The sequence below is a fragment of the Triticum urartu genome, chromosome 7A (assembly GCF_056163025.1).
Source record: "Triticum urartu cultivar PI428250 chromosome 7A, HENAU_Tu73, whole genome shotgun sequence".
Classification (NCBI taxonomy): Eukaryota; Viridiplantae; Streptophyta; class Magnoliopsida; order Poales; family Poaceae; genus Triticum; species Triticum urartu.
The window spans coordinates 686,694,464-686,707,693 of NC_141879.1; the positions used below are offsets into that span (position 1 = coordinate 686,694,464).

Below are 13,230 nucleotides of genomic sequence, written 5' to 3' on the forward strand. Positions count from 1 at the left end.
CTCCCTAGAGCAAAACATGATCAACACCAGAACTGCATGGGTGTTCGATTCATCACAATGTAACTAGAATATTGACTCTAGTGCAAGTGGGAGACTGTTGGAAATATGCCCTAGAGGCAATAATAAAATGGTTATTATTATATTTCTTTGTTCATGATAATTGTCTATTGTTCATGCTATAATTGTGTTATCCGGAAATCGTAAAACATGTGTGAATACATAGACCACAACACATCCCTAGTGAGCCTCTAGTTGGCTAGCTCGTTGATCAAAGGATAGTCAAGGTTTCCTGACTATGGACATTAGATGTCATTGATAACGGGATCACATCATTAGGAGAATGATGTGATGGACAAGACCCAATCCTAAGCTTAGCTCAAAGATCGTGTAGTTCGTTTGCTGTAGCTTTTCTGAATGTCAAGTATCATTTCCTTAGACCATGAGATTGTGCAACTCCCGGATACCGTAGGAGTGCCTTGGGTGTGCCAAATGTCACAACATAACTGGGTGACTATAAAGGTACTTTATAGGTATCTCCGAAAGTGTCTGTTGGGTTGGCACGAATCGAGACTGGGATTTGTCACTCCGTATGACGGAGAGGTATCTCTGGGCCCACTCGGTAATGCATCATCATAATGAGCTCAAAGTGATCAAGTGATTGATCACGGGATCATGCATTACGGTATGAGTAAAGTGACTTGCCGGTAACGAGACTGAACAAGGTATTGGGATACCGACGATCGTGTCTCGGGAAAGTAACGTACCGATTGACAAAGGGAATTGTGTACGGATTGATTGAATCCTCGACATCATGGTTCATCCGATGAGATCATCGTGGAGCTTGTGGGAGCCAACATGGGTATCCAGATCCCGCTATTCGTTATTGACCGGAGAGGCTTCTCGGTCATGTCTGCATGTCTCCCGAACCCGTAGGGTCTACACACTTAAGGTTCGATGATGCTAGGGTTGTAGAGATATTAGCACACGGTAACCCGAAAGTTGTTCGGAGTCCTGGATGAGATCCCGGACGTCACGAGGAGTTCCGGAATGGTCCGGAGGTAAAGATTTATATATAGGAAGTCCAGTTTCGGCCTTCGGGAAGGTTTCGGGGTCACCGGTATTGTACCGGGACCACCGGAAGGGTCCCGGGGGTCCACCGGGTGGGGCCACCTATCCCGGAGGGCCCATGGGCTGAAGTGGGAGGGGAACCAGCCCCTAGTGGGCTGGTGCGCCCCCCCTTGGGCCTCTCCCTGCGCCTAGGGTTAGAAACCCTAGGGGTGGGGGCGCCGCCCTTGCCTTGGGGGGCAAGGCACCCCCTTGGCCGCCGCCCCCCCTAGGAGGTTGGATCTCCTAGGGCCGGTGCCCCCCCTAGGCACCCTATATATAGTGGGGGGGGGGGAGGGAGGGCTGCGCACCGAAGCCCCTGGCCTCTCCCTCTCCCTCCCGTGACACTCCTCCATCTCCCAGCGCTTGGCGAAGCCCTGCCGAGATCACCGTTGCTTCCACCACCACGCCGTCATGCTGCTGGATCTTCATCAACCTCTCCTTCCCCCTTGCTGGATCAAGAAGGTGGAGACGTCTCCCAACCGTACGTGTGTTGAACGCGGAGGTGCCGTCCATTCGGCACTAGGTCATCGGTGATTTGAATCACGTTGAGTACGACTCCATCAATCCCGTTCTCTTGAACGCTTCCGCTCGTGATCTACAAGGGTATGTAGATGCACTCCTCTCTCCCTCATTGCTAGATGACTCCATAGATTGATCTTGGTGATGCATAGAAAATTTTAAAATTCTGCTACGTTCCCCAACACATTTCTCAAAACCAAGAGAAACTAGTGTACGATCAAGCTTGATATTCCACGCCCGAGGAGCTTGGCATAGCCCGTACAATGCCTTGTGAAGTTTAACACCTTGCGCATCTCTTCTTTTTTGATGTAACCCGGTGGTTGCTTCACATATACTTCTTCTTTCAACTCCCCGTTCAAAAAAGCAAATTTTACATCCATGTGATGTAGCCTATAAGATTCTTGAGCCGCGAGAGCTATAACTAGCCTCACCGATTCCATCCTTGTGATAGGAGCGAACATTTCCTCGAAGTCTACACCTTGCTCTTGCACATATCCTTTGGCTACGAGCCTTGCCTTATGCTTCACCAAGTTTCCTTCGGCATCTTTCTTGACTTTGTACACCCACTTGAGCCCTATGATTTTATGGTCGTTGGGTGGATCCACAAGCTCCCATGTTTTGTTGTCTTGGATCGATCCCAACTCCACGTCCATAGCGCGACGCCAACACTCCTCCGTGTTTGCATCTTCAAATTTCGTCGGTTCCTCGACGCTAAGCAAACACTGTCGACCTCTTCTTTTAATTTTCACCGGATTTACTTTTGGAAGCGCTTCCTTTGGATATAAATCCACCACTGGTCGAAGACATACGGGTGTCGGCGGACGTTCCCTTGTCTCCTGTACAGTCAAAGACGAGGAATCATCATCTGAAGTTGCCACACTTCCGTTTTCAGGCGATTGGAGCACTCTTGGGCTGGCTACACGTCCACCAGGTGAACCATGTGAGATTGGTGTATGTACAGGAGAACCAACAATCCCATGCACGTGGCCTTCTGGCCCTCCTGACGCAACGTGAGGGCTACGTCCTGGGCTGGCTTCTCTGGACTCTGGCTCGAGTCCATCTTCAGGTCCATCAGTTGGGCCACTGGATGGGCCGCTCCCCTCTGACACGTTCTTTTGGCCAGCTGAGCGAGCGCTACCAGGGGCGTTGCGGGCGTTGCTGCCTGGCGTGCCGTACGCAGCTTCGTGCACGTCGGCTGCTGCTCCTTCTGGCGCGTGCCTCGCGCCATCGTTTTCTGCCGTGCTGCTCGCGATGCTCGAAGTCTTCGGTTGATCATTAATGTCTGCATGCTCGTAATCATGATAAACAATGTCGAAAATTTCATCGAAAGACGGGTATACCGGTGATATGTCTTCAACGTATCTATAATTTTGAAAAACTCTTCCTGTAAACCGACAGATTTCTGACTGTTTTAAGCCGCGTCGCTCGGATGATGCGTGTCTGATATGGGTCCACAAATGCTTATCCCCTCGTTCCCAACCGCCCAATGCTTATCCTCTCCTCCGCTCATTCTTCCACCTCGTCTCTTCCTACCCATCCTCTTCCCATACCAAGGTAGCTGTGCACGGAGATGCCGGAGGCGATGCCCGGCCGCACCTTGCTAAAAGATCCTGCTGCCCGGCCGCAGCGATGCTGCAGGAGGAAGCGTTGTCGCCACTCGCCATGCTGCCCGCGTGCTCCTTCCAGCATGATGCCGGATGCACCCATTGTGCTGCGAGCAGTGGGCGTCCTCGCCGGCGACGCCTACTTCAGAGAAACACGGGGGAGGGAGGTACATGCTTGAGGGAGGTGAGGGTGCCTGACGTATGGCGGCTACGCGGATGCCACTGCTGCTGCCCCCGCTTCATATCGATGCCGGTGTTGCGAATTGCGATGGAGCTTCTCAGAGTTACAACGAGCTTCGCCGGAGCCGTCGGTGCTGCGTTGGAGCTCGAACTTGCTTGCAATGGAGCTTCGTGGAGTTGCAATGGAGCTTTGCCGGGCCGTCGATGCTGCATTGGAGCTCCGGCAGGGCTGCAATGGAGTTTCACCAGAGGTCGATGCTGCTGCCACGAGAGCTACAATGAAGCTTTACCGAATGCCACCCCATGGATCTCGTCGCCGGCGGACACTACTAGGAAAATGCCTACTAATGGCGCATCACTGGTGCGCCATTAGTATCACGCCACTAATATTTATTACTAATGGCGCACCACTGGTGCGCCATTAATATCTGGTATACTAATGGCGCACCACCCAGTGCGCCATTAGTATATAACACCATGCGCCATTAGTATGCCTCCCAGGGGCCATATTTAACCATGTGCTTTGGCACACTAATGGCACACTGCGGATGGATGCGCCATTAGTATACTTGGTATACTAATGGCGCACTATTTGGTGATGCGCCATTAGTATATTTTGGCATACTAATGGCGCACTCTGTAGTGATGCGCCATTAGTATGAATATTAGGTTTTTTTTACTTTTCTAATTTTTGCACAGGTTACAAAATATATTATTTGACAGAATATAGACAGTAGCACAAAGCAACAGCAGATTCATCGAATACAATAGAAGATTAGTCTCCGAATACACTTCATCATATTAGTCTCCGAATTCAAAAGACCGAACAAAGATAAAACATTACAAGTCTCGAGACCGCGAGTATCGAGTTTGTCTTCACATTACAAGTCGATATCGATCATCTAAACTACCATCACATAGAAGAGAGCTGTGGTCATCATGATGAGCATCATCGCGATGAAACTGGTCTTCATCCGGTTCCTCCAACGCTCCCTCCTCTCTCCCGCTAGATAGCGGGCGTATCTAGATTCCGCCTCCGCCCTAGTGGTGTACCCTTTGTAACTGTTACCGATGAAATGGTGAACCTGTCTCTGACACTCCTCCCAGTCGTCGTAGACTCCGGGAACCTTACCCTTGTACACGACATACGACGGCATCTCTATGCACAAGCGAAACAACAGGCAATACATACATAAGTAATATATAAGTATGCAACAAAAGGATCGGAAGAGAAAAGCAAGACATGACATTAATAGCACGATTCATGGTTCTACTAATAAATAGCATCGATTACATCTAAGTTGAACGACTGTCCAAACCAAAGAGACATACAAGTTCATTAAAGTTTAATTACAACATGAGCCAATCAATGTTTCAGAACTACACATAGCATCACTACTGTCGACTCGACTCATGAGACCGGAGCGTGGATGAAGCCGCCGTCTGTCGTGATGGTCATGAAATCATGGGCGTTGTCAGCCTGCATTTGTAGCGTTCCGTCTATCTCCCCGTTGGATGGTTGATATCTGAGGTAGAACTGCCCCGAGGTATGAAGGACATCTTGATGGATGATGTCTGCAAACTCCGACTGGATGCGAAAGAATTCTTGTCTGATGTCCGCATCCTGGATTGCCGACAAGCTCGCGGCCCAATCTTTGAGATTATTTGGTAGCAGAAGATGATGATGGTCCCTTACGATCGCCCGCATGTGATGGAGGGCGTAGTAGGCATCCTTCTGACCGCCAGGCGGCTCCTTGACGCAGTAGAATGTCGTATTTGTGGGCGAACACGTGCTTGCCGTACTTATGAACTGCCCTGGTGAAGGTGCTTCCAGACTTGGCGTAGCCGGGGAGAACATCATCAAGAACTTTCTTGATATTTGTGTAGTCTATCTTGGAGTTACGGTTCGGGTCGAAATACGTGGCCATGGAATATTTCGGGCTTAAGAGGATGAGTGTGCAATGTGTGTCACTGCACAGAACACGGAACGTTAGAAAAAAAAGAACGATCGAAATCTAAGAAATCATATGTTACGAGGCGGTTAAGGGATGACTTACTCGGGAAAGTAAGCCACAAGGAAGTTATCCTTATCTGGGTTCGCCAGAATGACGTCTTCGAGGTGTGAACTCGTGACTTGGCGGTCCCCAGCGCTGCTCAAGAGCTTGGCACGCATGTAGAAGGTGTCGAAGATCACGATGTCCGGGGTCTTGTCTCTAATGATCCGCATCTCCATACTCAGCGAAAACAGCCGAACGAAGGTGTAGTGCAGCGGATGAAGGTTAAACATAGTAAAGATGTCATCAAACCGCAGGACGATCGTACCCCCGATGTCGCCATCCACAAAGCCCTTGCCCTCTGGCACCTTGGCCACGAAAACCGGGTATGCCACATCATTCTCTCTTAGACGCCGCTTCTCCAAATAAAGAACACTGTTGTGCAGACTCCGCATAGCACCGGTTGCAGCATTGAGCATATTTGTCGGTAGCATCGCCCTACCCGCCACATGCACCCTCCTCGAGATATCCTTAGGTGAAGGTGGCCCGTCCTGAGCACGGATCATACTCGGTGCCGGCTGGCTCTCACCGGCGCCCTTTTTAGTTTGCCGTTTCCGGCTCTTCTTCTTGATCTGTTATAATGGGACCGAGTTCTGCTCAAAGACCGCCTTCTTGAGCGTGTTGGCGCTGATAATATTTCGCACCTCAGCTATCTGAGGCTCAGTGAAGGCGGCAGCTGGAGGCGTCTCCTGAGAACTGAACGCTAGATGACGCCTATTGCAACTGGGTTTCTCCGACGTACCAGCTAGTTCGCGGTCGTCTTGGTTGGGTTCTTGAGAAGGAGGCCCGCAGAACTCGTCATCGTACCCATGTTCGGCAAAGTACTTATCGACGTTGGTAAATGTACCGTTGTCGTCGTCGTCCGGATCTTGTGCCATAGGGATGTCCGGCATGTCCGGTAGCGTTGTGGCATTCTTGCCATGGCTTGGCGCCGGCACGACTGGCGGTCTTGTCTGTGGGGTGGTGTCCCCCGCCCCCAAACGAATCTGGCTCTTCGGCCAAAGCAGGGGCCAACTTACGCAGGCGCTGAGGGTCATCTCATCTTCTTCGTCGGCCCCAGCGGGTCGAATCGGAGGTAACAGCTCGTCGCAGCCTGGCAGCACCCGAACCACTTCAACCCTATACATTGTGGGTGGCATCGGATTACCGTGGAACACGGGGTTGCCCGGTTGAACGATTCTGCCCTTGGCGACATCGACCAACTCGCCGCCCACGAAGTGCAGGAGAGTGCAAGGAACGTCGGCGGCACCCTGCAAAAACATGTAGGGCGTCAGGGATGCCCAGTCAAAGGCAAGGAGATGAAGTCCTCGGCCGAGAGGCTTAGTTACCGTGATGCCGTCGAGCTCGGCTAATGTCCAGGCACCGCCAATGGCGGGCGTGCAACTGACAGAGGGGCCGCTTGCTGGCGAGGTGCCGGCCGGCATACACCCGGGTGCATTAAGCTCCAATGCCGGTGTCGGAGACACCAATACCGCCACCGCCGGAGACACCAATGGCGCCGCCTCCGTAGACACCAATACTGCCGCCGCCGGAGACACCAATGGCGCCGCCTGCGCGTTGTGCGAGTTGCTGCCCGTGAAGCTGGGAATCGGGGGTGGCCCCTGTTGGCCACCCGCAATCCATGTCGTTATCCCATGAATCAAGGTAGGCATAATGCCAGTGAGCGTCGATCCCAGTTGTTGTTGCACTTGCTCTTGGACCATCTCCGGAATCCGCGCCACTTGCGCCTTGAGTGCTTCAACCTCGCACGACTGGCTTTCCGAGCTGGTCTTTTTCTCCTTTCGCCCACCAGCGGTATAGTATGACGACCATTTTGTGGACAAGCCTTTGCCGGCCATACGACCAGCTGACGTTGGCTTACTGAGCTTATACCTGTTTTTCATTACGTTCAACGCCCTATTCAAATGGGTGTCGAAAGGGGAGCTCTGAGACGACCCCGCGCTACTGCTTTCTTTGTCCTGCGGAAGGAACGTGGACCATTTAGAAATATTGGGGATTAATTAGAATGCAACCATATGGAGCTAATTACGCGGGGGTGTATTCCTTACAGAACAAGCTCAAGCGCCTTGGTCTTCGGATCCGTGGTAAGCTCCTTTGTTACCGGGTCCTCCTTGTACCGGGCCCTGAGAAAGTTCCTGGTCTGCTTGTCACGGTATATCTCGAAGCAGGGCGATAGGCCTTGCTCGACACGCTCCGCATCCTCCTTGTCCCATATAGGCTCCACCACTCTGTAACCGCCGGGACCGAGTTGGTGGACCCCTCAGTTCAACTGCCGCATTTCTTTCCCCCACTGACTTGATTCAGAGGTTGCGGGGCTCTTGCACTTGATCTTGAACTCCTTGTAGTCATCTTCGCTAATCAAAGGATATTTCGCCTTGATCTTCTCATAACTATCACCTTTGTCAATCATTGCCTTCACCATGCTTTCCCAAGTAGACAGGGCCGTGCTCATCCTCGTGAGGGTGGCACCGTTCACTTTATTCCCCGAGAGGCGTGTGTTTGCGAACTCAGCGGGGAACTTGTATCGTTCGTGCAGCTTCGTGAAGAGGAGGCTGCGCAAATTCCCTCGGTCCTTATGCCTTAGGTTCTCGGTGTTGATCGAGGCGGTGCTCCGGAGAATGCACCCGAGCTGAACCGAGTACCCCTTGACTACGTGTTTGGGCGCCGTCGGATGCCCGTCGGAGTTTACTTCAGTAAATTCCTCCCTGACGGTGCCGAGCACGTTCGGGCACCGGTCCTTCCGTTGCCTCTTCGGTTGGCTGCCATCTGTGCGTGCGCCGCCATCATCAGTGGTGGCATCCGTGGCGCCATCATGAGTGGTGTCATCCCCGACACCACTAGGTGTTGTGTAGTCAGGATCGGTGTCTTCCGCGGCGTCCTCATAGCGGTGAGGTTCTTCCTCCAACTCTCGGGACAGCTCCCAGAATTGCTTGCCGCCCGAACCGCCAGCCTCATCGTTGTGGGCCATGTTTCGCTCTAAATAGGAAAAAAGTTTGGTCAAAAAGTTGGTTATTGTCAAGGAACAAGATCATGGTCTCATCATTTAGGGTTTGTCGACACCGAGGCATCCTAAAACCTAACCTTTTATCATTTAGGGTTTGTCGACGCCGAGGCACCCTAAAAGCCTAAGCGTACATCATTTAGGTTCTCATCGACACCGAGGCACCCTATAGAAGCCAAGTTAAGTTTTCATCATTTAGGGTTTATCGATGCCGAGGCACCCTAGGTTGGGCCTAATCACTTGGCTCTATTGCCACCTATGTTGGGTTTATCATCTAGGGTTTATCGATGCTAAGGAGAATTCTAAGCTGGGCCTAATCACTTGGCTCTATTGCCACCTATGGTTTAATGCAGCAAGAATGGCGGGGCAGTTGATCCTACTTAACTAAGTACTAAGATACCCCGGCCCATGCATTAGTCGCAAGTACCCCATATGTCCTATTTTTAGCAAAGTCATGCTAAAATTCACGGAAAATTTCAGCATGACCTTTGCTGAAAATAGGACATATGGAGTACCCGAATTTGCCGGAACGGAAGTTAATCGACATTCCGGCAAACTCAAGGGCCTCTCGGGGTACCTGCAAATTCATCACGACACAATGGTCGGAGGCAAAACCCAGCCACAGACCATATGGTCCTCTACTTTCATATGGAAAAAAATCAGCTCAACTTATGTGAGCTTCCATTCCAGATATAATAGGTCACCCAACAAAAAATCATCAATAGTATGATCAATTTTGAATCAATAGACATACTTCTCAAAAGAGGCATGATCAAATTCTAGTGCCCTTGACTTACTAGTATTTATCTCTTATGACTGATGAATGTGCATTGAGTCTAGAAGCAAAGACTCTACAGTGAAATGAAAAAAACCTTGGAAATATATTTATGATAACTCTAAATGGATCTGAAGGTGCAGATGCACTTGTAAAAAAAGGTATGCATTTGCAGCAGCTTTGTTCTGATTATGACACCATTCTGTTAAGAAGGCAAAATAACATTATCATCCCAATTCATGGTTGAAGTTGAAGACCCTAAGCTTTAAAATGCCAAGTCTCCATTACGCATGTTAACTTATTTACCAGTTCAGAACTATCACCAGAAAATAGTAAATCCACATTGACCACATAATATTATTTTGCAACCACTCAGTTTGTCCTTGACTGGGACACTTGAAGCACAAAACAACTAATGCAGAGCTAGGTTGTATGTTTGGCTTAAGGGTTTTCCTTTTCAAATTCTGACTCTGTTTCTAAACAAAGTAGGCTTCTATCCTGTCTAGAACGTAACGAAGATGTGCTGGATAAGATGAGTGTTTTTTAACAATTTTCTCATTTTGACAGCATCTGTATCACATTACACTTGATATATTTTCACTCCTGTGTGTTGTAATGAAGATGTCTTGGTGAGACTTGATATATGTCAAAAATTAGAAAAATCACAAGGTACTTTCTCTACCTAATAAACTCCATATGACCACATAAAACCCTGTTTAACACACCTGTAAAGAGGAACAACCCCCCTAAGGAGCTAGAAAGCTATATCGCCCACTGCCTCGTCGAATGTCTGCCAAGGGAAGAGATAAAGAGCATATAAAACATTACCCACACAAAAAAATGAGAGCATGTAAAAAATTTAAAAATGAGAACCATATTGACCAATCTAAACTTGGCATTACACTTGGCACGGAGGGAGTACACAATGACATAGTAGTTATCAATTTTCTCCTGTATGAGCTGTAGCTATCCCCACATACAAGAAAAAACTGAAAGCAAAGCTTTACTCTCCCAACAAGATTCTAAGCATACTACTTGACTAATAATAGAAAGCCCATGACAGTGAGGGTATCTAATACAGTAGTATTTCTAATTCTATAAGCCTGCAAGTTTATGAAATTGACACAAACCAATTTGGTTAGCATGTCACGGCAGCACATGATAGTGAGGTAGCAGCAGAAATGCACCTGATGCAGAAACGTAACCTACTGCCGCTGGATCATCAACCTAGATTCTTGCATTACAGAAAAGAGCATCACAAACTCAATTCTGGCAATCATTCAGCACTAGTATTTCAACGACTTGCAGATGATAAGCAGCTACATATATACATGTCTACAGACGACAAAGGCTAAGGTGAGGTGAACTTGGCGACGGCCGTGGTGCCCTCGGACCTCGCCGGGGAGGGAGATGCGGATGGAGGTCTGGACCCTAGATCGATGGAGCAAGAGCGCGCCGTCGCGTATAGGCAAATCAAGAAGCTAGGGCTTCGACCGTGGCGGAGGTCAGCGGTGATGGTGCGAACCCTAGAACTAGAGGAGAGATGAGGGGGGACAGCGGAGGAGGTGGAGCGAAATTACCTACGGGAAGCCGCCGGAGAAGGGGAGGTGACGGCGAGGGTGGAGTCCGGCGGGGTAGAGGCGGTCATCGTCTCCTCCTCCTTGTCGGTGTACAAAAAGAGGGGTGCACTTTTGGTACCCCTATAACTGTGCACGGGCAGTCTGAGCCACGGGCACCACCACACTGAGCAAGGCAAGGGAGGTGAGCCAAGGTAAGGCCGAAGCTCAGGAGAAGCAAAACGACGCCAAGACGAAGACCACAAAGAGCAAAGGGGACGAAGCGGACCCCCCGGCAAGATCCTTGCCGGGAGGCGGTTTTAGCAAACCCGGCAAGACCCTTGCCGTGACAGCTCGCCCCACACCTACGGAGTGAGTCACCCTTGAGTCCACTGCCCCCATGGGGCAAGGATTTGGGAGACATCCCCGTGGTGGCATGCAGATCTTTGTGAAGACATTCGAGATCAGATACACCCTTCAGAAGATGATGATCCTTGGCAGGATCCCAGCCAAGGAGGACCACAAGGCCCCCGGCAAGAGCCTTGCCAAGGATGACAGCAGGCACCACGGCAAGACCCTTGCCGGGGCCCCGACAAGGCCCTTGCCAAGAACACCCGTTGGGCCACCATCAGGCCCACGCCAGTCGAATCTCCACCGCCGTTCGCATGCAGCTGCTGACCCAACTAGCTGGGCAGGCACCTGCGTGGCGGCATGCAGATCTTCATGGAGACCCACCACTGCGCCACCTCAGCTGCCTGCCTGCCTACATGGCACTGCGGGCGCCGCTGGCCAGGGCGCGTGTCGACGCGAGAGGGAGCGGCGACGAACGAGACAGGGCTCTCCCCCGTCCCCGATAAAGCAAGGACACCTGGGCAAGACGCATTAAATGCGCCTTGTCATGTAATGCGAGGGATAACCTCACATCACTGTTCCCTTTCCACCTCCTGGTGCTACTGTGGCAACCCCTTTCCTATAAAAGGAGGCCCGAGGCGACCAGGAGGAGGATTTGGCTTTTTGGAGCTCCTCACGCCCCATAGCTAGCTCAAGAACACAGATATACAATCCACCAAAGAAGGAGTAGGGTTTTACGCATCCCCGCGACCCTAACCTAGATAAAAAAACCATGTGCTATCTGTTTGATCCGCTCTTCTCACGACCCCGCTCCCCGCAACCGTAGTAGGGATTCTTGTGATCCCATAGGTGTCGTTCTCACCGACATCTTCGGCACGCCAGGTAGGGGGCGCAATGGTGAGAATCGGCTCTAGCAGTTAGCACGGCACTCCTTCATCTTCGTGACCCTTGAAGAAGAAAGGAGGCCAGAAGATCGACACTCGAGCGATCGCAAACAGAAGCTAAGTTGCACTGAACCCTTATTTGTGCTCCCCTTCTTATTTGAGGTTATTCCCCTGGAGATATTTGCTTTGTATGAGAAACCTACACACCAGGGGGCTCTACCACGATCAGCAATGCCCTTGCCCTGTTTCGAGTCCGCTCAACAGCTCAAGCGGCTGCGTCGAGAATGGCAGAGTAGCCTTCCGCGATCTGCAACGCCCCCGATTCTGACTCGAGTCAAGCTCGACAGTTCGAGCGGCCGCGTTCAGAACGGAAAGGTGGCTCGTTCGGCAGCACGCGTACCCGGCTGGCCATGGGGATCCATCCCCAAAACGCCGCTAGGGGCTTCCGCGCCGGCAAGCCTTCCCGATCGGAGTAGGGCGCGCATACAAAGAGGAATTGAACGGGGAAATAACATGCATGAAAATTAAGAGTACTTCAAAGTTATATTACATCACATCATAGCTGCGGTTCTAACTAAAGATAAAATTTGTCTTGGTCGGGAACCCACAGCGGCGAAGAAGAACGGGATGCCTAATCCCGGCGTTGGCCTTCCACCCTCTTGATTTCGTCGATGCAGTCGGTGATGGGTTTGATGCGCTCCTTGAGCACCGTGAGGTCAGCACCATCCGGCAAGCTATTCATCGCGGCCGCGAAGTCAAGATCGGGATTCCAGTACACCGTCTTGGTGAGGACCTTGGTCACGACCCTCCGGCAGAGTCGCCGGGCCTCCTCGGCCAGCGTGGCCGCCCTGTTGGAGTGAAGATACGCCAAGGCTCCGAGGACGCCCTCGGAGAACAGGGTCAACTTGGTGTTGACGGTCCCGCTGCGCTCAGGGGCGTACCTCACGTGTGACATCCCCATGGTGGCCAACTGCGAGGTGACCCTGCCGGCGACCTCCTCTAGGCGGCTGATCCATCTGTTCTCATCCGCCACATAATCCTGGTGGGAGGCGGCCTCATTCGCCCGCAGCTGCTTCTCCTCCTCCAAGCTCCTGGTCAAGGTCTCCTCCCGAGCCCTGCTCTCCGACAGCATCTTCTCGAGATCCCCCAGCTTCAGCTTGAGGTCTCTGACGGAGTTTTGCGCTTCGGAGAGCTCCCCA

At 51.3% G+C, this 13,230-nt stretch overlaps 1 protein-coding gene across 1 annotated transcript in view; it reads right to left on the bottom strand.

Moving 5' to 3' along the window:
* Positions 1-3,132: 3,132 nt before the first annotated feature.
* Positions 3,133-13,230, bottom strand: part of LOC147961524 (uncharacterized) — a 31,327-nt gene continuing 21,229 nt past the window's right edge. Inside the window, exon 5 of the mRNA XM_087533844.1 lies at positions 3,133-3,369. Coding sequence (XP_087389970.1) covers positions 3,133-3,369 — 237 coding nt within the window. The remainder of the gene's footprint in view (positions 3,370-13,230) is intronic.